This window comes from Alosa sapidissima, chromosome 2 (genome assembly GCF_018492685.1).
Source record: "Alosa sapidissima isolate fAloSap1 chromosome 2, fAloSap1.pri, whole genome shotgun sequence".
NCBI classification, from domain to species: Eukaryota; Metazoa; Chordata; class Actinopteri; order Clupeiformes; family Clupeidae; genus Alosa; species Alosa sapidissima.
The window spans coordinates 16,501,072-16,523,571 of record NC_055958.1 but is presented as its reverse complement, the minus strand read 5'-3'; the positions used below and the strand labels follow the sequence as shown (position 1 = coordinate 16,523,571).

General features: G+C 45.8%; 1 protein-coding gene across 4 annotated transcripts in view; it reads left to right on the top strand.

The window, feature by feature from the left end:
- The window catches only part of LOC121697802 (diacylglycerol kinase beta), a 90,360-nt gene that overhangs the window by 60,093 nt on the left and 7,767 nt on the right, over window positions 1–22,500 (top strand). For all 4 annotated transcript variants that reach the window (XM_042079532.1, XM_042079548.1, XM_042079558.1 and 1 more), the window contains 3 exons: window positions 95–159; window positions 11,456–11,546; window positions 13,083–13,284. In XM_042079532.1, coding sequence (XP_041935466.1) covers window positions 95–159; window positions 11,456–11,546; window positions 13,083–13,284 — 358 coding nt within the window. The remainder of the gene's footprint in view (window positions 1–94; window positions 160–11,455; window positions 11,547–13,082; window positions 13,285–22,500) is intronic.

The window sequence follows — 22,500 nt, the reverse complement described above, 5'->3', positions numbered from 1 at the left end:
AAACATGCTGTGACGCCCAAACAATACTGTTCTAGCAGTAGTTATTCTTGCGGAGGGTCTTCTGCTATAACACTGTTTCTTTTTTTCTCCTCAGGATGCTTCTATAGCACACCGCTTCCATCTGATGAGAGAGAAGCACCCAGAAAAATTCAACAGCAGGTAAAACACCACTGTAATTTGTGATCTGTGACCCTGTTGTGCTTTCGTGTGAATAAACAAACACAAAACTTTAACAATGAAACATGACAGGACATGAAGAGAAAAAACACAATGATCGATTGTTCATCTAAAAACACAAATAAACGTCTGCAAATAAGCTGTTAGAAGCTTACTTTTTTTCTTCTCACAAAAGATTTGCGCGTTTTTTCTTCCCGGAGCGGCAATGCACAACACCCTTCCATGTGAGGACCCCAGGCACTCTCAACAGCAATCAGCAGGCGAGGCCTGGGCAGACTGAAATGATAGGCGTCACCCGCTGAGCTACCGAAAGCCCAAACTCCGCAGCCACACCTGTTATCACTGCTGCACATTGGAATCAATGAGGGAACAAACACCACCTGCCTCGCCAAACCAATTGATTGGCTTTGCTCAGCAACAGCCAGAGATTGTAATCGATTGTTTTGTGAGCGGTAGTTTCCCTCTTGAGTTTACTCTTTTCTGCCTGGTCATTGGTTGATCAAGCAGTAACTGTCACACAAACATATGTGCTTATTATGCATCAGACATGAGTTGCTGAAGGACTCTAGCTGCGAAAATGTTGTTACCTAAGTTCATAGCCATTGGCTCAATGCCTCCTCTGTTACCTAATCATTTTATTTGTTATGAAATCACAGATGCTTAATGTGGGTTGCAAATGACTGAAGGAAAGACTTTTTTTTTGTATTTTTGCATAAACAATAGCATTCTGTGTGTAAAGTTGTTCATTGGTAATTATTGAATATCTGAATAGGTGTATGATTTGGAATGGAGCAATCAAAACCATTTCCCTATATCCTGAATTTTAACCCGTCAATATCTTGACTCCAAAGCCTGTCCAGTGGAGAATCCACTATCTAGCACAATGCGTCATCCATTGACAGGAAATCCTTTAATTGAATGTTACATCATTTTTCTCCTTTAGTGAAGAGATTTTCTCTTCTTTTGCAAAATCGTGAGAAAAAAGTGGAGGTCACCATCTTTTGTGGAGTTCAGTGAGACAAGAGAGGAGTGAAAAGACCAATGAAAAATCCAATCTCAAATACTTTTTTTCAAATACTTTTTTACAAAGAATTTGTACCTGCCTTAAAGTCACATAGTTCTGAGCAGAACAGAGTGAGAGTCTTACATACATGAGTGATTGTGGTGTGTGGATGTGTGTGTGTGTGTGTGTGTGTGTGTGTGTGTAGAGGGAGGGGGTGGAATAGAACAAATTGGTGCGATGAGTAAGCTTAATGGAGTGGACGTGGCGTTAGCAGTGTAGCCACTCTCTAGCCGTCCGTCAGAGTCGCTGGAGGAAGTCACTTGTAAAAGTCTCTTCTCAGAAAAAAAGGCAAGCTTTTGTCACCCGGTGAGATGCCCATGGTGCTTTTATTTTACAGAGGCCCATAACCTCCTCCCCTGCTTTGATCTGGAGCTCTTATTATCCCCCACTTTGGCCCTGATGCTCCCCTCCTCCTCCACCACCAGCTCTCTATCCCTCTACCTCTCTCTCTTTATCTCTCTCTCTCTCTCCCTCCCTCTGTCCAGCTCTCTCTTTCCCTTCCTCTCTCTCTCTCTCTCTTTCTTCTGACCACTGAGAGCTGAAAAGTGCTTTTAGCCTCCAGCATTGCTCACGTACAGCTTCAATGGAGAGGGCCCGGTAAGGTCAGTAGCAGAGCCAGTTCTGAAGCCCGGGTCTCCCAGCCTCTGAGTCCCCCGTGGGGCACAGAGTTCAGCCGATGCCAAAGACAAGTGATGCCACTGCACTGTACAGAACGCACACCCAGCCTGGATGTCCAGATAGGGACATAGGGACAGACAGCAAAGGCTTGAGCTTGTTTTCTGTACAGAGAAGGTATTAGAGTTACAGTGTGGCGGAAAGAGATGTATATGAGGCACCAGAGGTGGGTAGATGTGTGTGTGTGTGTGTGTGTGTGTGTGTGTGTGTGTGTGTGTGTGTGTGTGTGTGTGTGTGTTATGGTGTGTGCGTGCGCGTAGGTGTATCCATTTTGCAACATGCTGACTTTGATAAACTCTGGCCATCATGAACTAAAATGTTTAGGATCAAAAGAGTAGAGGGAAACTATTTACATTCTGAATCCATTTGTGCTAGCAGGATGCACTCTCCAGTCTCTAGACTTGGCTTGTGTTTATTCCTGTTATTTTGTTCTCCTCCATCTGTAGTAGCACACTGTGCAATCAGGGTGTACAACTTAGACTGTTTGCAGTGTGGCCATCAATTATTTATGTTGCAGTCACTATCCATTAGACCTCAATTTCCACACCACTCAAGGATTTATTTGTTCTTATTTTTGAAAAACGTTTTTTTTTTTTTTTTTTTTTCTTTTTTAACAATGCACCAGGGATTTATACACGTACAGTGCTGGCCAAAAGTATTGGCACCCATGCTAAAGTTGACTGAAAAGAGGAATATAAAATATTGATGTGATTGATTGATCACATAAAAAATTATGTGGGGCTATTTTAATTCCAAAGGTAACTTTATCAGGATGCACAGTATTCTGGATCCATGAAATAACTGGCCTTTAAAAATAAAAATCTGCCTGTCTCTATGGGAATTTAACATAGGGGTGGGAATACATATGACCCCTGTATTTTAAGGAAGAACATTTATTTATTTATGATACATTATTCATTCACTAAGAAAATTGGTGTCCTTAAAGGTTAGATATTTCCTCATTTTTCACTTTAGGCTTTAAGATCAATTTCCAAAAGATGATTTTATATTCCTCTTTTCAGTCAACTTTAGCATGGGTGCCAATACTTTTTGGCCAGCACTGTATCTCATCCGTGGAGATTTTACGAGCATGTCATTTTAAAGTGGACAGAGAGTCAACAGGAGGAGTTGGGCACCAAGTGCACTGAGCATACGCCTCTGTGTGTACCCTCGCTAACGTCATCTTTCAAATGAGTCATTGGTAACAAATGCACAGACAGAAAGAAGAAAAGAAAGAAAACAAAACTCCATCAGCCTGCTTTGCTCCTATGAGCAATGAACAGTGGGATGTGCATACCGCTCTACCCAGTCTAGAGGAGAGTCAGACTCAGAAAGACAGAGAGATAGAGAGAGAGAGAGAGAGAGAGAGAGAGTCGGCATCTTCCTTCTCTCTCTCTCTCTTTCTTTTATTCTTTTTCCTCGTCTTTTTCTCCTCTTTAAAGTGACATCTCTCCAGATGGCACAGGAGCAGTGGTTGCCATGGAGCTTTGGCAGACAGAGCGTCTGTGGACCATCAAACTGTCACAGGCGCTCACCGAGAATGAGGCTTGTGATATGACAGCGACCTGCCTCGCGTCAACTAAATGGCCATTACCCCCAGAAATCAGAGCGCGACCCCCATTACAACGGCTGCTTGCCAGTGGCGCAGCGTTATGCATTATCTATGGAGCTGGGAACGAAAAACAAAGGAATGTAAACAGCTTGAATTAACAATGTATATCTCTATATTGGTCGTAACATATAGGTGAAATGGTTGTGCTAATGAAATATTAAACAAACACTTAAATATTGATGTAAGGTATGCAAACAGTGCTGAAAACAGTGTAGCTTATAACATGGACGCAGATTCCTCCACGACAGAGAATCAGTAGAGAATCAGGAACTCCCTCATGCCTCTAGGAACTCATATTGCCGTCACGGCCATTTTAAAAACGAATGCGATCTCCGTCCAGACGCACGTTTGCAATTCCGGAACCGAAGCAGTCCACAAGGACCCCTGAAATGCGAATCACATGACCATTCACACAAATCACATGACCATTCGTGACTTTAATTTGATTCTCAGTTTCACAAGCTAGAACACGGCGGAGTGGTGTAAATGAGAAGTGCAAATGAATCCGTAATAGTGTAGACATGGCCTAAGATGATATTCTGTGTTACAGTGCTCTGTGCGATTCAGAGATTCACACCCATGGGAAAAACTCCCATTTGTGTTGCTGCTCATCAAAACATTACACACACACACACACACACACACACACACACACACACACACACCCCTTGTGGCGTGACATTGGGGGGGGTGGAGTGTGACTCCCGACACCTCAGTGGATGGGTGATGATGTGCATGAGAAGTGCCCAGTAGCCCACGGCCTCCCAGAGAGTCGGTTGCCAGAGGACTAATCACACCACAGACAACAATGAGGGAATAAGGGGCTGGGGGGGGGTGGAGTCACAGAGGCTGGTGTCGAAACACCCCAGAGAGGAAGTTTTGGATTAAGAGGTGTCAAATTGCCCCAACCCCCACCTCCCCCTCTCCGTTAAAGAAACACAGAGGGAAAATTGGAAGAGTTGCCGGTCGGCATTGTCCACTCGATCTCAATGACAAAGGAGACTCTGTGGACGGCTGCTTTTCCCAGCCAAACAATGGGAGCGGACGAGGGAGGCACCACCAGGGATTCCAGCACTCACTTATTTACTAACTCGCTCACACACTCACTCACTCACTCACTCACACACACACACACACACTCACTCACTCACTCACTCACACACATACACAATCACTCACTCACTCACACACACACACACACATACACACACACACACACACACACACACACACACACACACACACACACACATTCTCACACTCACTCACTCACTCACTCACTCATTCACCAACTCACTCCCTCACTCATTCACACACTCACTCACTCTCTCCCTCATTCACACATACACTCACTTACTCACTCACTCCCTCATTCACACATACACTCACTTACTCACTCACTCCCTCATTCACACATACACTCACTTACTCACTCACTCCCTCATTCACACATACACTCACTCACTCACTCCCTCATTCACACATACACTCACTTACTCACTCACTCCCTCACACACTCACTCACTCTCTCCCTCATTCACACATACACTCACTTACTCACTCACTCCCTCATTCACACATACACTCACTTACTCACTCACTCCCTCATTCACACATACACTCACTTACTCACTCACTCCCTCACACACTCACTCACTCTCTCCCTCATTCACACATACACTCACTTACTCACTCACTCCCTCATTCACACATACACTCACTTACTCACTCACTCCCTCATTCACACATACACTCACTTACTCACTCACTCCCTCACACACTCACTCACTCACACATACACTCACTTACTCACTCTCTCCCTCATTCACACATACACTCACTCCCTCACACACTCACTTACTCACTCACTCCCTCACACACTCACTCACACATTCACTTTCTCATTCACTCACTCTCTCACTGTGCTGAAATAGGAGCAGGGACTCTGGGAGTGATGCAGGGCTGGTTCTCACTGAGAACTTTTCCCACTCAGTCACCCCAGCAGAACAGTGGAAGTGGCTGTGGCAGTGGGAAACTGCCTAGGCTGTTTATAGTGAGACACGTGTGGGGGTCAGATTTGTTTCTGAACAATAAACGAAAAATACAAATGTTATGATGAAAAATGCAAAAAAAAAAAGTTTTTTAAAAGCTCAAATCCAAACGAGCTGCCTTTAAACCCTTCAAAATAAAGGCTTGGCAGAGACATAATGGCCAGAGCGAACATGGCACTGACCTCAATCCACTCCCTATGGGGGGCATCGATGCACATTATTCTTAGGCTGTCAAGGCCATCAATTTTTTGTTATTTCATTGATTGGTGGAGACCAATGGGTCCTTTGTTGATTTTTGTCAGTAGGGGGAGGGGAAGACAGTGACACACACACACACATACACACACGCACACACACACATACACACACGCACACACACACATACACACTCACTTACCCCCCATCATCAGCCAATATGTTATTCACAGCCATGGAGAGAGATTGCAAATCACAGCAGCAGATTCTCTCTCATTCCAAGAATTGTGCCATTAAAATATACATAGGTAGTATCTCAAAGCACAACGGCAGTATTGTGGCAAGGCAAGCGTAATATCCCAACACAGATATGGCCATGGAAGTGCAGTGTAAGTGGTTATGACCAGGAGTCCTGGTGGGACAGAATCACATGGTAGAGGGAACATACGGTGCTGTAACACAGAACTACTTGGCAGGGTGAGTGCAATAGACCGGAAGGGACAGATATGTCCTTAGTGGTTGTGCGTCCCGGCCGCACCTCCCTGAGGTGTGTACGTGTGTGTGTGTGTGTGTTTGTCACTGTGCCTGTGCACGTGTTTGTGTGTGGATGTATGTATTTGTTTGTGTGCGTGTGTTTATGTGTGTGTGTGTGTGTGTGTGGGGAGCTGCAGAAGTGACCCACCGTAGCTGCGATCTGGAGCCTGTCGTGACCTGCTGCTCCCTGCCCGTGGTGCAGTGGGATAAATATACTTTCCCCTCGCTGTCATCCACGGCTGCCAAAAAGAACAGCCTGTGTGTGTGTATGTGTGTGTGTGTGTAGTCCAGTCCTGGACGCCCCCGCCATACACACATGGTCACATTTCACATGCACCAGTATACACTGAATAATGTTTCCTTATGTCGCTCCTTTATGCAACCAGAGGCCAATGCAGTAAACTACCAAACCTCAGATGGCTAGAGTATAGATGCTGAAGTTTAGCCGTCCAGACAATGAACATTTATAGATCACAAAAGACAAAAAAGTAATTAAAGAATGTATTAAAGAATGTAAGAATACTTGCATATATTCAAATACAGATTGAAGCTATTAAATGTATACCTAAACATGCATCTGTTCTGAAAAGTCTATACATCAGAATCTCATGCGATGCGTCCTCTATAACCCAATCACCCGCCACCAGCATGCGTGTCTGTGATTATAAGCATCTCAATGATAGACAGACGGCACGGCAAGTGGCCATTTGCCAGGAAGTCAGCCTCCCCAAGGTCAGAGGTTCAGCTCCTGGGTGGAGCACAGCACTCCACAAGGGTCCTGATCCCAGGCCTCCAGAGACCAGCATGTCACAGGGTTATGAATGGGTTGAGGAAGGAATATGCACTAAGATGCTGACACACACACACATACACACACACATGCAAACACCCCACACACATGCACATGCACATGCACACACACACACACGCACACATGCAAACACACAAACACACACGCATGCACACACACACACACACACACACACACACACACACACACACACACACACACACACACACACACACACACACACACACACAATCATACACATGAATTCACACACATACACCCATCTACACACACACAGAAAAGGCCATCACTGATCCGAGAACAGCACCGTAGGGAGTGAGAAATGTTCAGTGTGTGAACGTTTGTACTCGACAATTATTCATACTTAATGAGCTGGCCCTCGTCAACATAGCGAAGTTCCATAAGATAATAGAATCAATGGCTAGTGGAAATGGAGCCTGATTAGATCAGCCTAAGATGGTAAATATGGTGTCCACCCTCAAATGACACAGTCTCTCTGTTTCTCTCTCTCTCTCTCCCTCTGTTTCTCTCTCTTTCTCTCTGTCGCAAGAGCACTCTCACACACCCACACATCTCTCTCACACATCCATACACACACACATACACATATTCATCTTTTCCGGCCCCTCCGTCTCTTCCTGAAGTGAGTAGCATACCTCTTCTTATCTGTCCTCAGTGCCACCCCCCCCCCCCCTTCCTCTCCTGTGCTTCTCTGTCAATCAAGTGCTCTATCAGGCCTAGGATCAGCTGCTTGATGCTTGAGTGCAGTCCTGAGTAATCAGCAGAGATAGGGAGAGGAGGAGTGCTCGTGGGTCAGTGGGTCAGAAGGGATTATGGGAGATAGCCATCTCGCCCCCCTCTCCCCATCCTTCCTCCACCCCCCCCCCCCCCCCAAGAGAAGGCTGTGGGTGAGACCCTTGGCTCTTAGAGTGACCAAAGTGAGCATCTAACAGCGTAGCTATCTTAATGATGTTCATAGATGTGAGGGCCATCTTGTGCTAACTTGCCTTTGTCTTTTGTGTGCTGGGATGATTACCTAGTCAATAGCCACTCAACTCAGTAAATACCTCTGCCAGGAACCATCTCTGATTTTAATTCTTAGAGTCTGTACTTCTTGCTATCTGTAATTGTTCAATCAGTGGTACAGGTAATAAGGATATGTTGAAATGTCCTAAACTCCTGAACATTGTTTCGTGTTACTCAAGGTATATCCCTCATAGACCCCTGTAGGAACGTGTTTACTCACACAAAACCTGTAGATAATGATGTAGGAGGAAGTATCCATTTATGGGGCAGAAAACAGGAATAGCAAGAGAAATGGCTATAGGTCATGGGCCGACTAATGCTAGCTTAAACTCAGGGAGACAGCATAGTGAACTGATAACCTGATAACAAGTATGAGAGGCTAGCAGTAGGCCAAATGTTCTGAAGTCACTTCTATCTCATTTTTCAGTTTTCAAGATTAATTATCTTACCTGCTTATCTTAAAGAGGGGCATCGGTATGTTAATAGGTGTAACATCGTTGGTAGAGAATGGCAATGGCCCCCCTTAACGTGAATCACTGTATCAGCACATCTTTAAAAAAAAGCATCTGCAAAAAAACGAATGACACTTTGAGAATGCTGCCGAGGTTAGTGTTTGAAATTTGTGATCTCAGAGAGACCTCACGCTGTGGTTTCATCCATGGTTCCCTGGCATGGCCACCTCTGTGCTGACCGAGTGGATTTAGATGGGCCTTAGGATGTGCACGTGCCACTCATTCATGTGCACACCGCGGAGTAGAGAATGGCAGCGATGACTCACTGTCTTCTCAACATCATCTTAAAAAACCTCGCGGTAAGATGTGAAACTTTGGGAATGCTAGCCAGATTGAGCTGAATTCGATGTGTCTCGGGATATGCACATGTCCTGCCACTCACTCACTCACTCACTCGTGCAGATTGGTGCAGTGCTGTCTGATGTGGCCCTCTCTCTCGCTCTCTCTCTCTCTCTCTCTCTCTCCCCGCGGGCACAGAAGGAGAAGTCAAAGAGGAACTGAAGACAGGTTACTGAAATTGGCTGGCCGCCGCAGCTCTCAGTGACGGCTTTGAGAAATGTGCTTTCGTAATGAGGAAGGAGAGAATGACAAACACAAAACAAAGAAGAAGAAAACAGAAGAAGAAAAATAAGAAAAGGAAGAGGAGGAAGAGGAGGAGGAAGACTATAGCCTTATTGTAGGAGTCTCCAGAGGGAGAGTGGTAATGAGGTTAGACAGCCTGCCCCATCGAGAGTCTACGCCTGTCTAATTGTGATTTCAAATGCTAATAATCTTTTCACATGAGAGGGAGGCGAAGTAGCTGCTAGAGAAATGGGCAAAAGGGAAGAGATGGAGCCAGCAGAGTAATTGCCTTTCATATTGACTTTTTAATTAGCTAGTAATAAGCCATATGTTTGGAAAGGCCAAAGGAAAATAGATTGAAATGAAAATGTAATGGTGTTGTCTGTCTAATGTGGATATCAGTAGTCTTGTTGGTCTGCACCAGGGTATCAAAGTATTTAAAGTTGCATTCACAAAATGTCAGCATGTATCATTGCGACAGTTTCATTTTGATGACATTTGGACAAAAATTGGGAGGAAATGACCATCCAAATGTATAAATGAAAATGAACATCTCGATGCTCTCAAGCCTGACCTGTCTGTCCTCGGTGGTGAAAAAGTGTTCATTAGTCACCAGGGGAAGTGGAATGGGTTGCCGTTTACCCTAGCCTTCCCTAGAGACTGCTCTAAACACACACACACACACACACACACACACCCACAAACACACACACACACACACAAACACACACAAACACTCGCACACACGCACTGATGGATGCGGCCGGATAGAGCAGGCGAACACTGGCCAAAAGACACGCCGAGACTGTTGGGTAAACAAGTTGTGTTGTCACTGTCAGCAGTGCTCCCGTGTGCCTGTAAGCCTGCGTCTGTCGTTAGGCACTCTGAAAACTGGTGCAAAAATATTCCCCCACTGAAGGGCTCGCTTGTTTTATTTCAAATAGCGTTGAATTCTGGCTCTTCTTACTGGAACCTTTCAGCTGTTCTACCTCTAAGCTGCAGTGATGGGATGAAAAGGGTTTTGTGGAGACGAATGAGATTGTAATTGACTCTCCTCATCCCTCTATCTCTCTTTTCAGCCCTCTATCTCTTTTTCTCTCTTACTCTACCTCTCTCTTTTTCCTCCTCTCTCTCTCTCTTACTCTATCTCTCTTTTTCTCCTCCTCTCTCTCTCTCCCTCTAATTCTCTCTCTCTCATATCCTCCTCCATCCTCCATGGTGAAGTTCGGCTGGCTGCTCAGATTGCTGCTGCTGAGGGTGTCAGGTTACCCCAGAGGGCAGAGGGATGTGTGCGTGCACTGCCAGCCATGTGCCCCCTACACCTGTCTGAGGCCACTCTCTCTCTCTCTCTCTCTCTCTCTCACTCACTCTCTATCTCTCTCTTCTCTCTCTCTCTCCTCTCTCTCTCCCTCCATGGAAGCTATCAATATTTCAGCAGGGGTGGAGGGAGGGAGTAGAGGGGCAGACAGCGGGGTTGGGTTGGCTTGGAGCAGTGGGATGATTTGCGTGTAACTGCGTCAGCACGAGGCCCAGGCGGCTGTCTCTGGCGATGCAGGCAGAGCGCGCTGGAGGCTTAGCACCGCCGCTTGCCAAGAGACTGAGGAAGGATGGCAAAGAGACAAACGTGAAATTAAATAAAAAATAAAAAAAACAGTCTAGTCGGTCTCCTCCAAATTCACCACATTGGAGGCATAGCTGCTTAGAAGAACCATGGAAATGCGAGAGCCTGTCCCTGTGTCTTTCTAATGGAGAAATCATTGCGTGTCAGCATCAAATAGATAACGATTTGATAACGACTCTAAAGTGCGATGTGGGTGCAGCTGATATGTTTTCAGTGTGCCCTCATGCATGCAGTTTGCTGTATGTTTGGAGCTGGTGCTACGGTCTCGGGCCAGCTAGCCTTTTGAAGCGGCGGACAGACAGCCCAAGGCAACGCTCCTCCCTTTGTTTGTTGTCACACCAGCAGTGGCCTAAGTGGTGTGCAAAGCCCTATGTGTTTGTTGTTCCAGTGGCAAAGCCACCGCTCATCGACCCCAATGCGTCATCTCATCAGAGGCAGCACAGTTAAAGTGTCATTAGTTTCCATGAATGTGAATGAGGGGATATTTCAGTAGATGTGACGTCTCTAACAGTAGGTGTTCTCCACTGTGCATGACCACATTCCATGTCTCTCTTATTTGTTTCTCTCTCTCTCTCTCTCACTCATCTAATTTGATTTCTGGTCTCTTTTCGTCGTAGGATGAAAAACAAGCTTTGGTATTTTGAGTTTGGCACAACAGAGACCATCTCTGCTACGTGCAAGAAGCTCAACGAGTGCATCGAGGTGGAGGTGAGTTTGCATCATAACAGTTTCAACCTTAAAGGAGAACAAAGTAAAAGATTGTCTCCCTCTCACCCAGTCCTTAACCAGAGCCTTTTAGAATGACTAATTCGTCGTACCGTCAAATGACAGGCCATCCATTTCTGTGCATAATTACAAAACCCCAGACTTGCCATCAGTCTCAAATTCACATTGTGGCCGATAATACGTTGACTGATTAATGGATAGATGCAGAAAGGGATTCTAGTTCTTTAGCAAGGCCCTAGTGCGCTTTCTGGGTGCCCATCTCATGTTGAAACAACACACAAATGTGAGTGTGTTGAGTGTGTTTGGAGACGGACCAGAACAGACCCTGCTCAGAAAAGGGAACGTAGAGCTGGTGGAATCCTCCATCAGTCTAAACACCCCCCCCCCCCCCCCCCCCCCCCCCCCGCACATACACACACACACACACACGCACACACACACAAAAAGCTGTTTTTTAAGCAAATGTGACAACTGATCATAGTCACGTTTGGTGGGTTTTTTTTCAGGATTGACTCCCAATGGTTTGAAGGGTTGTTCCCAATCCAATTGTTCATACTGGAAGTGTCTATTCACAGCATTTCCGTAATATTAAAAGCAATATCTCAGTGAAAGTGGAAATAGAAATGGAATTTGCCCCAGGCAAAGATTTAACTCTGTGTTTTTTAATCATATCCTCGCGGCTAAAGCTCTACTACATCTAATGACTCACGAGACCTGATCGCTACAGCTGGGTAGCAATTAGAGGAGATGCTTCTAAATACATCCAAGCTCACAACTGTGCCAAATCCCATTGACCTCGGTTTTGCCAGGCGGATCCTCCACCCCCAAATGAGATTCATCATCTTTCATTCATGTTTATGAATTTGTAGTTAGAGGACATGGCTCTGGAGATATACTGCAATCATGTAATTAAAGGACTCTAGGCTCTCTCAGTGTGCTTCTTCTTATAGGCAGCCAGGCCATAAGTACTCCACAGATGTCATTTGAAGTGCGCTGACTGAGACTAGCTGCTGAAGAGATTGGGCCAACCAACATGGCCGACTTGCAGTGTAAAGGGAGAAAAGGCCAAAAGTCTGTGTATGTTATGAGTGGTCACTATTGCTTATGTTGCTGACCTCTTAAAAGCGTCTTGGGATGAAGATGTCTGATGCTTAATTTGAATTCAAAGTAGCATTTGACTTTTACAAAGATCAATTTTCTCAATTTAGCCCTCTGTCTCCCTCTGTTTTTTTCTCCCACTCTCTCCTTCTCCCTCTCTTACACACACACACTCACACACCACACACACACACACACACACACACACACACACACACCACACACACACCACACCACACACACACACACACCACACCACACACACACACACACACACACACACACACACACACACACACACACACACACCACACACACACCACACACACACACACTCACACACACACACACACACCACACACACACACACTCACACACAAACATACACACATTCACTCACACGTGTGTTCTCCCTTTCAGTGCGATGGCATTGTCCTAGACCTCAGCAACACCTCTCTGGAGGGCATCGCCGTGCTCAACATTCCCAGCATGCACGGCGGCTCCAACCTGTGGGGTGAGACCAAGAAGAGGCGGAACTACAACCGCATGAGCAAGAAGGTGCCCGAGAGGATGCCAGCGATCACCGTCACCGACGTCAAGGAACTCAAGTTCTGCATCCAGGGTGAGCTTGGTCAAATGGGAGGGACATTCTGTGTGCTCCACTATGGACCTTTTCCACAGCAGCCATTTTTGATATGAAATGTATGGCAGGCCCAGGTATCTGATTATGCTACACTTAAATTGAACAGACTTTATTCACATCATTTGTAATGCCTGTGCTTGTCCTACTCTTTCATGTCAAAATTGCTGCTGTGAAAAAGATCTGTAATATTGTCATATTGAAGTTCTTGAAGTTTCTGAACACACAGTACTTGCATACTGTTGGTATCGTCTAGGTCTTGGTCTTCTTTATAGATATCAAGGGGTTTTTAACCTTCTAGGAAGCACTACGATTAATGAATTTGATTAATTCATACAGTGGTAGTCTTTCTTGAGTCACGTCCACACACACCGTGAGGTCATTTCCTCTTGTGTTTGTGCAATTACGAACATGACTCACTTCACACATTTAGGAAGAGCCCGGGGATCACTTGCTGTCTCTACCAGCAAGTGTTCTGTTGTAGCTGCCATTTAGGAATGTTCGTTCGAAATGAATGTGTTCATAGGAGTGCATGGGCATGGTGAAGACGTCAACCGATCCCCCCGGCAGCGTCCATCCGCAGAGGCCGGTGAGGCCCACGTCACCGTGGCAACCTGCATCAACAGTCAGCAAAGCATGTGTCCTTTTGGAGAAGGGTTCGGTCATTCAGGACTCTCCCCCCTCCCTGACATATACACACACACACACATAGACACGTGCGCACACACACACACACACACGCACACACACACACACACACGCACACATACTGACATGCACTCCATCCCAAGCCCCCCTGGACTGACTTCTCCTAATGTGACAGCGGCCGTCAGCTCCACTACTGTCATGTCCAAATCCCATGTGTCTTTAGGGCAGTGCCGTGCTGCACCACACAGCTCTGCTCCTGGCTCTCGGGAGCCAAGCCCAAGGTCGGCTCAAGAGAACAGCTGTTTCACGCTGGCCGGCATTAACCTCCAACACCAGCGCTGAGCCCTTGGGCCCCGCTGTCCTCCAGGGATCTGTTTTTCTCTTTCTCTCTCTCTCTCTCTCTCTCTCTCACTCTCCCTCCTCCCTTCCTCACTAGGGTAAAGGACAGAAGGATGACACCAAAAATAGGAACAACTCTCTCTCTCTCTCTCTCTCTCTCTCTCTCTCTCACCCCCTCCTGCTCTCTCTTCCTACCTCTCACTGTCACCATCGTTTCCGCTTTTTTTTGCGATCCACCTGCCTCTCCATCCACTCATCTGTCTCCGTTAGGTTCGCGTTCTCTTTTTTTTTTGTGATGACTCACTGGCTTCTCTGTACTGCTTATTCCACACACTGCCCCCCCCCCCCCTCCCCAAGTGTACTGTCTTAATATGAGCCATTTATTTCCATTTGTCAGTATAATGTGAAAGTACACAGTAATATCTTCTTAGGATTTTTTCTTTGGGGTGGGGGTGGGGGTGGGGGGCAGTGTTAGTGGGGATGTGAGCAGTGAGCTCTCCTGTGGGTTTTAGACTCTCCCTTCTCCTGAGATGTCTGTTTGGAGCACCTTAGACCACGCTCTTGCTGTGTCTTTTCTTCTAACTTTTCGTCTCACTTCAATCGCTCCAGATCTCCTTTTGTCCTCCTTGGGGCTCTACTCTGTTCTCTCTCTCTGAACCAAGCATTGAAAAGAACCAGTTTCCATGGAGATCCCTGGGCCCTACTGAACTAGAGAAAAGGGCAGGGATGGAGGGAGGAGGGCAGGATAAAGAAAGAGTGAAAGAGAGATAGAGAGAGAGACAGAGACAGAGAGAGGGGGAGGGCGCTGCCAGCTGTGTGACTCATATTAGTAATCTTTAACTGGCCTCCAGGCAGCGATATTCGACTCTGCTCTGATCCTAAACTCGCTGCATTAGCTGCCGGAGGGCCTGGGTCGGTAGCTCGCCCCGACGCATGCTTCCTGCCGCCTCCCCGCACTGTCAATCACTCGTTAGCCCCCCGTCGCCCCTCAGCGCACAATGGATTTAGCAGCGGGAGCAAACAATGTAAAAAATGGAGGACTATTTACAGGACAAGAAACAGAGAGGAGCGTTTCCCTTTGAACTCCCACCCGTGGAGATTGATTACTTTATCCCTGCAGACACACACACACACGGGCACACACACACACACACACACACACACACACACACACACACACAGAGCACACTCTGGCGATTGCAACGCGTACTCTTACATGAACTTTCACGCATGTGTGCACACACAGTAGGCAGGTTAACCCAGTTGGCGTGTCACCTTGAATGAAGGGCTTTATTAACGGTATTTTTTTTTTTTTTAAACTGCTTGCCTGGCGGTAATCCCACCCAGGGCAGTGTTTGCATGTTCACTACAGCAAGCAGTTTTCCTCTTTTCTCTCTCTTTTTTACTTTAACCTTGCTTCTGACATACAGTAAGAGTGAAGGCAGTCTTCATGCAGTGACCTGGCATTAATTAAGGATGGTTATCATCAATATTGAGTTGGAAAGTGGATAAGTTGGTTAAGGATTTCATTCATCTCATTTCATGGATGAGGATTTCATTTGTGGGTTTTTGCTCTGATTTCATGGCCACTAGAAACTATAGTTAGAGCTTAATAAAATATATTTCTAATTGTGTATCTGAGTGTGTATCCTATTCCTTACCAATGCATTGCTGTCCTAGTTAACTTCCAGTTATTGCTGGTGCCTATTATTGGTTGTGGAGGCATGTTTGTTTTCCTATAGAATGAGGGCCAGCATATGTGTTTGTTTCACCCTATAGAATGAGGGCTATGTGTTTGTTTCACCCTATAGGCAGATTGATCAGCCAGGCTTTTAAGCTGTCAGGTACTCACCTCTCTGAAAAATGACCCAGGCGTTTGCTCTAACCCACTCAATGAATGATTATGTATTCTATCTGTTGTGTGGCTATCTGTGAGTGTGTGTGTGTGTGTGTGTGTGTGTGTGTGTGTGTGTGTGTGTGTTGTGCATGTGCGTGTGTGTGTGTGTGTGTGTTTGCATGCGTGCGTCATATGTGTTCGTTTGTCTACTGATGCATTAGTGTGTATGTGTTTGTGTGCACATATTTACGTGTAAATGAGAAAACAAGGATTATGGCTTTGCATCTATCCTGACAGCACAGCCCTAGTGGCACCCATTTGTCCATCAGTATGTGCGTGCATGCTTGTTGCCAACAACGTGTGTGTGTTTATGTGTGTGTGTGTGTGTGTGTGTGTGTGTGTGTGTGTGTGTGTGTGTGTGTGTGTGAAGGAATCCACTGTTGTGGAGTTATCCCACAGGGTTTAACCTTTATTAAATTAGCTCCTCCTGCTAATCCCATTCGGAAAAGAAATGCGGAGAAGGACGTCTCTGGTTTCATAGGGGGAGAGTATGAAGGGGAGAGGGAGACCACGAGCAAGTCACACACAGAATTTGAGTTTGTGTGTGTTTGCGTGATTGTGTGTGTGTGTGTGTGTGTGTGTGTGTGTGTGTGTGTGTGTGTGTGTGTTTGCGTGATTGTGTGTGTGTGTGTGTGTGTGTGTGTGTGTGTGTGTGTGTGTGTGTAGGTGCACCGAGACCCCCTTGTCTCGACAGGCTTGCCTGCGAGTGCCTAATTGTTTTTCACAGTTGTTTGCTGTGGCTGTGATAAGATTGTGCCTTCAATTCTGTAGTGTTACAGCTAATGCAATCCATCCAGGCTAGACTTTGCACCAGTGTGTCCACTCTATTCAGCATCCATTGGTTGAGGCTCTGGGTGACACTGTGTCTACGGATGAAGCTTGCTCCATCCAAACCTCCCCGGCACTTAAGGGCAAAGGGCCAGACAAACCCTCCAATAAGCACAGTGGCGATCGATGTCGGGTGTTAAAAGCCCTGCAGCCATAATGTGTTTTGAAAGTGCACGCTTGAAACACTCAAAAGTCAGGAGGGATAACGTTAGCTCTTTGTTGCAGCTAGCAGACAGAGCTAGAGCGAGAGAGTGCTCTTTCATTGGAATGGAGCATCTGAAAGCAATGTTAACAAAAAGCACATTTCGTCAGTGTAGATTGAACAGAATGCCACAAACCATGTGGTTAATGCTAGCTATACAATGGAATTGGACTGAATTTCTCTCCACAATACAAAGCAATTACCCTTCATTCGGACTAGTCCTGATTTCTGATTCATTTTTTGTGCGACTGCAGCGTGTAAAAATACTGCCTGGAGAATGTATTCAATTTTTCTGCTCTTAGCAGCTGTCTCTGCACCCTCCATGTTATTTTAGGAAACGGCATCAGGGGAGGCAAAGCTATTGTGCTCATATTGCTACAAAAAAAAACAATGTGACACTCAGGCAACAGAAATAGAACAAATTCCCTCCCATCCTAGAGAGGATTGTGGGAACTGGACCATTCAGATGAAGGCCGGGTTCCTCATGATCACTTGGCACCCTCCACTGATGTTACTGGTCAGCTGAGGGCACGTAAAGGGGGTCTTCTGTTGGTTCTTGGGAGAAGGAACAGCACTTTACAAGCGTCCTTCATCCCTTGAAAAAAGGCTTTTTTCTTCCCATGAGACGTTGTGAGACGGCTCGTTTGTGTTTGTGAGAAGAGGCTTTATAGCTGAATGGCATGAGAACATGACTGGGAAGAAAGGAAGCTCTCGGCCAAGCGTGGATCATGTGAACAGAGAGAGAGATCATGAGAGTGAGCTCCCTACAGAGCTGCTTAGCCAAGACCTCTCACTGCTCCCTGACCCTCGTGCCTAATACTGAACACAAGAGGAGTTGCCATCCATCCGCTGACTGTTTCTCATGTCTGTACTTAGTTTTTACTCTGCGCCACTTTAGCGGAAGTGCACGTTGACTAATGAGAAACTGACAGGCTTTTCGAGGAATTGCAAATGCATTGTAGCGCTCTGTTTAACGAGTTTCATTTTCCTTTCGGTCTTTACGGGCAGTTAATTACCCACATCTTTTGACCAGTTAACCTTCTGTACCACTGAAAGTACTGCCAGTGTGATAAAATATTGTTTTTCTTGTGCATGACAAAAAGATTTGTCTTGCTAGAGCACCTGACCTTAGCCAGTGCTCCAGGAGCTGTGCAGGAAACAACACTTCTGATTACATAGAGGTGTGCAGCTATCTGTGAAGGTGTTGGCTCTGGCCCATCAGCTCAGTGGCTAACCCGTGATTCACTTGGATCGACTTTGACAAAGATATTGACAGCAAGGATGAGAACCTGGAGAGAAAACAGCCACACCACACTGGTTGCATCACCACCTGTACCCTCTCCCCCTCTTTCTCTCTCTCTCTCTCTCTCTCTCTCTCTCTCTCTCTCTCCCTCTTTCTTTCTCTCTTCTTCTTGCTACCTCTTTTGCTTTCTCATTATGTCTTTCTTTCTCCTCGTCTCCTTCTCCCTCTCTTTCTTTCTCTCTCTCTCTCTCTCTCTCTCTCTTGCTACCGCTTTTGCTCTCTTTCTTTCTCTTCATCTCCTTCTCCCTTTTTCTCTTTCTCTCTCTCTCCCTCTCTCTCTCTCCTCTTTCCGTTGTGTATGTGTGCTGCCATTGCGCCAAGCCAGGGCCGCCCCCACACCTCCAGCATGGCGTCTCCACCCCTTACCAGGTCCTCCCAGCCATCTGCCATCACTCCAGACGCCCAGAGACAACGGCAGCCGTGCCCACTGAGGCGCTGAAGAGAAAACACACATACACACACTCATTCATACACACACACACACACACACACACACATACACACCCAACCACAGCGACACACACACACACACACACAGTGATGGAAGACCTGTCGAGTCCCTATCTCTTTCTTGGCACACAAGGGCACCAGAATGAATGGCAAGCGACTTACATAGCTTAGCTGTTGCAAGCATGGATGTGGTGCAAGCTCTGACAATATCGATGATTCTGTTTACAGGCAGTAAAAGTCAACAGAATCAATAGTATCTTGTTAATATTTAATGTCCCCATAGTATCTCCATAATATCAGGACCTCCATAAATCAAAATGTTCTTGCATCTGTTAAAGGAACATTCCAACATTTTGGGAAATTAGCTTATTCACCATCTCCCCCAGAGTTAGATAAGATGATACATACCCTTCTCGTCTCAGTCTGAAGCACCCACCGTTAGCATAGCTTAGCATAGCTCATTGAGGTGGGAAGTTCCAACTAGCCTATCTCCCAAAAGTGACAAAAGAACTCAAACATTGCTCTGTTTACATTTTGTGACAGTATATTTACAATGTGTATAACTTTCAATGTAAAATGCAACAAAGCGATTTTGTAAACATATTCATGCTTGGAACTACATTCTTATTCTGGTAAAGCACTGCTACTGCTGCTACAGCAACTGTGCAAATAACTTAGCCCAAGAAGCAGTGCTTTTCCTGAGTGAGAACATAGTTCCAAGTTTGTATATGCTTAGAAAAGTGCCTGTTTGTACCCTATATGTTGTAACTATACAAGTCACAACATGTAAGAAAATGTTGGTGTTCTTTTGTCACTTTTGGGTGCTATAGGCTAGTTGGAACTGCCCACCTCAATCAACTATGCTAAGCTATGCTAATGGTGGGTGCTTCAGGTTGAGTTACTGCATGCACAGAGACAAGAAGGGTATGTATCATCTTGTCTAATTCTGGGGGAGATGGTGAATACGCTAATTTCCCAAAATGTTGGCATGTTCCTTTAACAGATGCGAGAACATTTTGATTTATGATATTATGGATATACTAGCTACCACATCAAATGCAAGGCCTTGAAGGATGTTAGTTTTATGTTGGTGGGTTAAATAATTGTTCTGACTGAGGGAGACCCCCCCCACCCCACCCTCCATTCTCTGCCCCATTGCCTGGGCACTACCGTACTGCCTGCACCACTCCGACTCCGCTGGCAGGATCTCTGGCCCACAATGCATCCTGGCAGGGTTATGTAAGAGAGCGTTAGCCGTCTATTATTAGCTGCAGCCTTGCTGGGATGCAGTAGCCCTGCCTCGATTGAAGAAAAGGAAAAAATGCCCTGATCTAAAGGAGCAGCGGGCGTTTATTGTCATGAAAATAAAGTGGAGGGAGGCGCATTGCTGACAGTCACTTATCTTGCCACCCAAGCCAAAGGCAGATTGTTTGTTCTTTTGCTCTTTTTTTCAGGGTCTTTTGCCTTTGATGATTTACTTTGATTGTGTAGGAAGGAGCTAGAAGCAATAATTCTGCTTCTCTCTCTCTATCACACACACACACACACACTACTCTAGCTTCACATGGCATTTTCAGGCAGGTCCTTGCAGGTCTGATTGCCAGTGACAGAGTGGTCATAGTGTTCTGGGTCACTGACACATGGAAGCCTCCTTAAATAGCTCTGATTCTTAATTGCTCTCAATCCTACCCTGTCTTCAAAGAAATGTGGAACATAACAGTGTTTTCAAAAGCCATTGTGTTTGGTGTGAATGTACATGTAAATATGTTTGTGAGTATCATAATAGCTTCGGGTAAATCCCACCGCACTCTCATGCCAATCTGACCAGCTCCGTGCCCACTGTGAGAGCCTGACGGCAAGGGTGTCTTAGTCATGCCTGCTCAAATAGCTATACTCCCCTATCAATCACAGAGCACTGCTTTGTCAGCCTTAACAATTGTTTCCCTCCTCACAGTGCCAAAAATATAGTTGATGGTTAAAGTCGTATTGTTAAAGGCTTCTCATGTACATAAATTAAATAAATAACAAAATTAAATGACTGTACAAATGCATGCAAAGTTGAAATGCAAAGCTTTTGAAATTAGAGAGTTCTGTGGTTAAGTCAGTTGGATTGGGAGTTTGGGGTTCTATGGTCCGCTGTACGGCTGTAGAGATGATGGCAGTTTTAGCATGCTTCATGCGTGCATTCAACGCTACCTTTGTTAGGTAACGCTTAACCTAGACTCAACGCACCTCATTCTAGCTCTTAGTGGAAACCCTCCCACTGGATGGATAAGCATTACTGTCCTTTGCGCTTCAGTGATGTGTGCCATGAAATTTGCCATCTTGAAATATTTAAATTGCGGATGACTCACTAACTTACTTTCCTCTGACAATGTAATATTCAAAGCTTTCGTGTGCCTCACCGCGGAAAACAGAGAAAGCTGACTTTCTCTCTCACATGGTCTCCTCCATTCGACCCTGTTACTCTGTGTGGTGGTGGACCATATGGAGGAGCCATCTGACTCTGAACATGTGAAACAGTTTGTTGTCAGAAAACACTCTCGAAGGGTACAGTATTTGGAACGGGGCCCAAAAACTTTATCTCCATCTTTAGCCTGTAACATAGACTCCTCGTTCTCAGGGCAGGCCATACGTCCCAAGTCACCGCCTTGCAGCCTTGCACAAGCTGATACTCACTCACCCCACTGGCACCGACACCAAAAATAATAACGCCCCCACCTCTTCTCTCCAATGGGGTGCTTGTGTATCTGCGAAGCCACTGGGCACATCTATTCTGGGTCAAGCCACATTGGGAAATTGTTCAGTGTGTTTACATTGCAGCACGCCCCCTATGGTCCCATAAAGTCACATAAACAGTGCCAGGCCCGTCTCCGCCTGAACAGCTGGATGGGTGGGTGAAGGAGTGGGGGAAGAGAAGGTGGGGTGGTAGTGGTGGTGGTGGCATTCTCATGCTTCACGTGTCACACTTATGATGGCTTTTGGATCAATAGATTTGCATGAGATCCGTGCTGCTGAGGGATTGGTGTATTTGAGGGCTTGTTGATGATGTAGAGTAGACTGAGGTGCAGGTCTAAGCTAATCATTTGAATAGCTCTTCAGAACATTCACAGATTAAGCTAGGATGTGGGTCAGTGAATGAGCCAGAAAAAGAGAACATGAGCAAAAGAGAATGAAAGAGTATGAGTGGTAGAGAGAGAGAGAGATAGAGAGAGAGAGAAAAAAAATACTACTTTCAGTCACATTTCCTGACCTTAATGATTTCAGTGATGAGTGACTTTTTTTGCTGTTATAAAACTGTGCTTTGTTGTTATGTTTATAGTATTCCTGGATCATGGAGATCATCAGGTCATGTCCCCCCACAAGCACATTCCATTTTTCAATTATTAGTTCGCCTGGGTTAATGAATGGATGCAGTGCTTGAGGAGGCAGACAGTACCAGCTGTATTTTTCTTCTTAGCTCTGGACCCAAGTGCAGAGTAGGACATGCTTCATCGGCAAAAGCAGCCTTGCCAAAACAACTTTATTTTA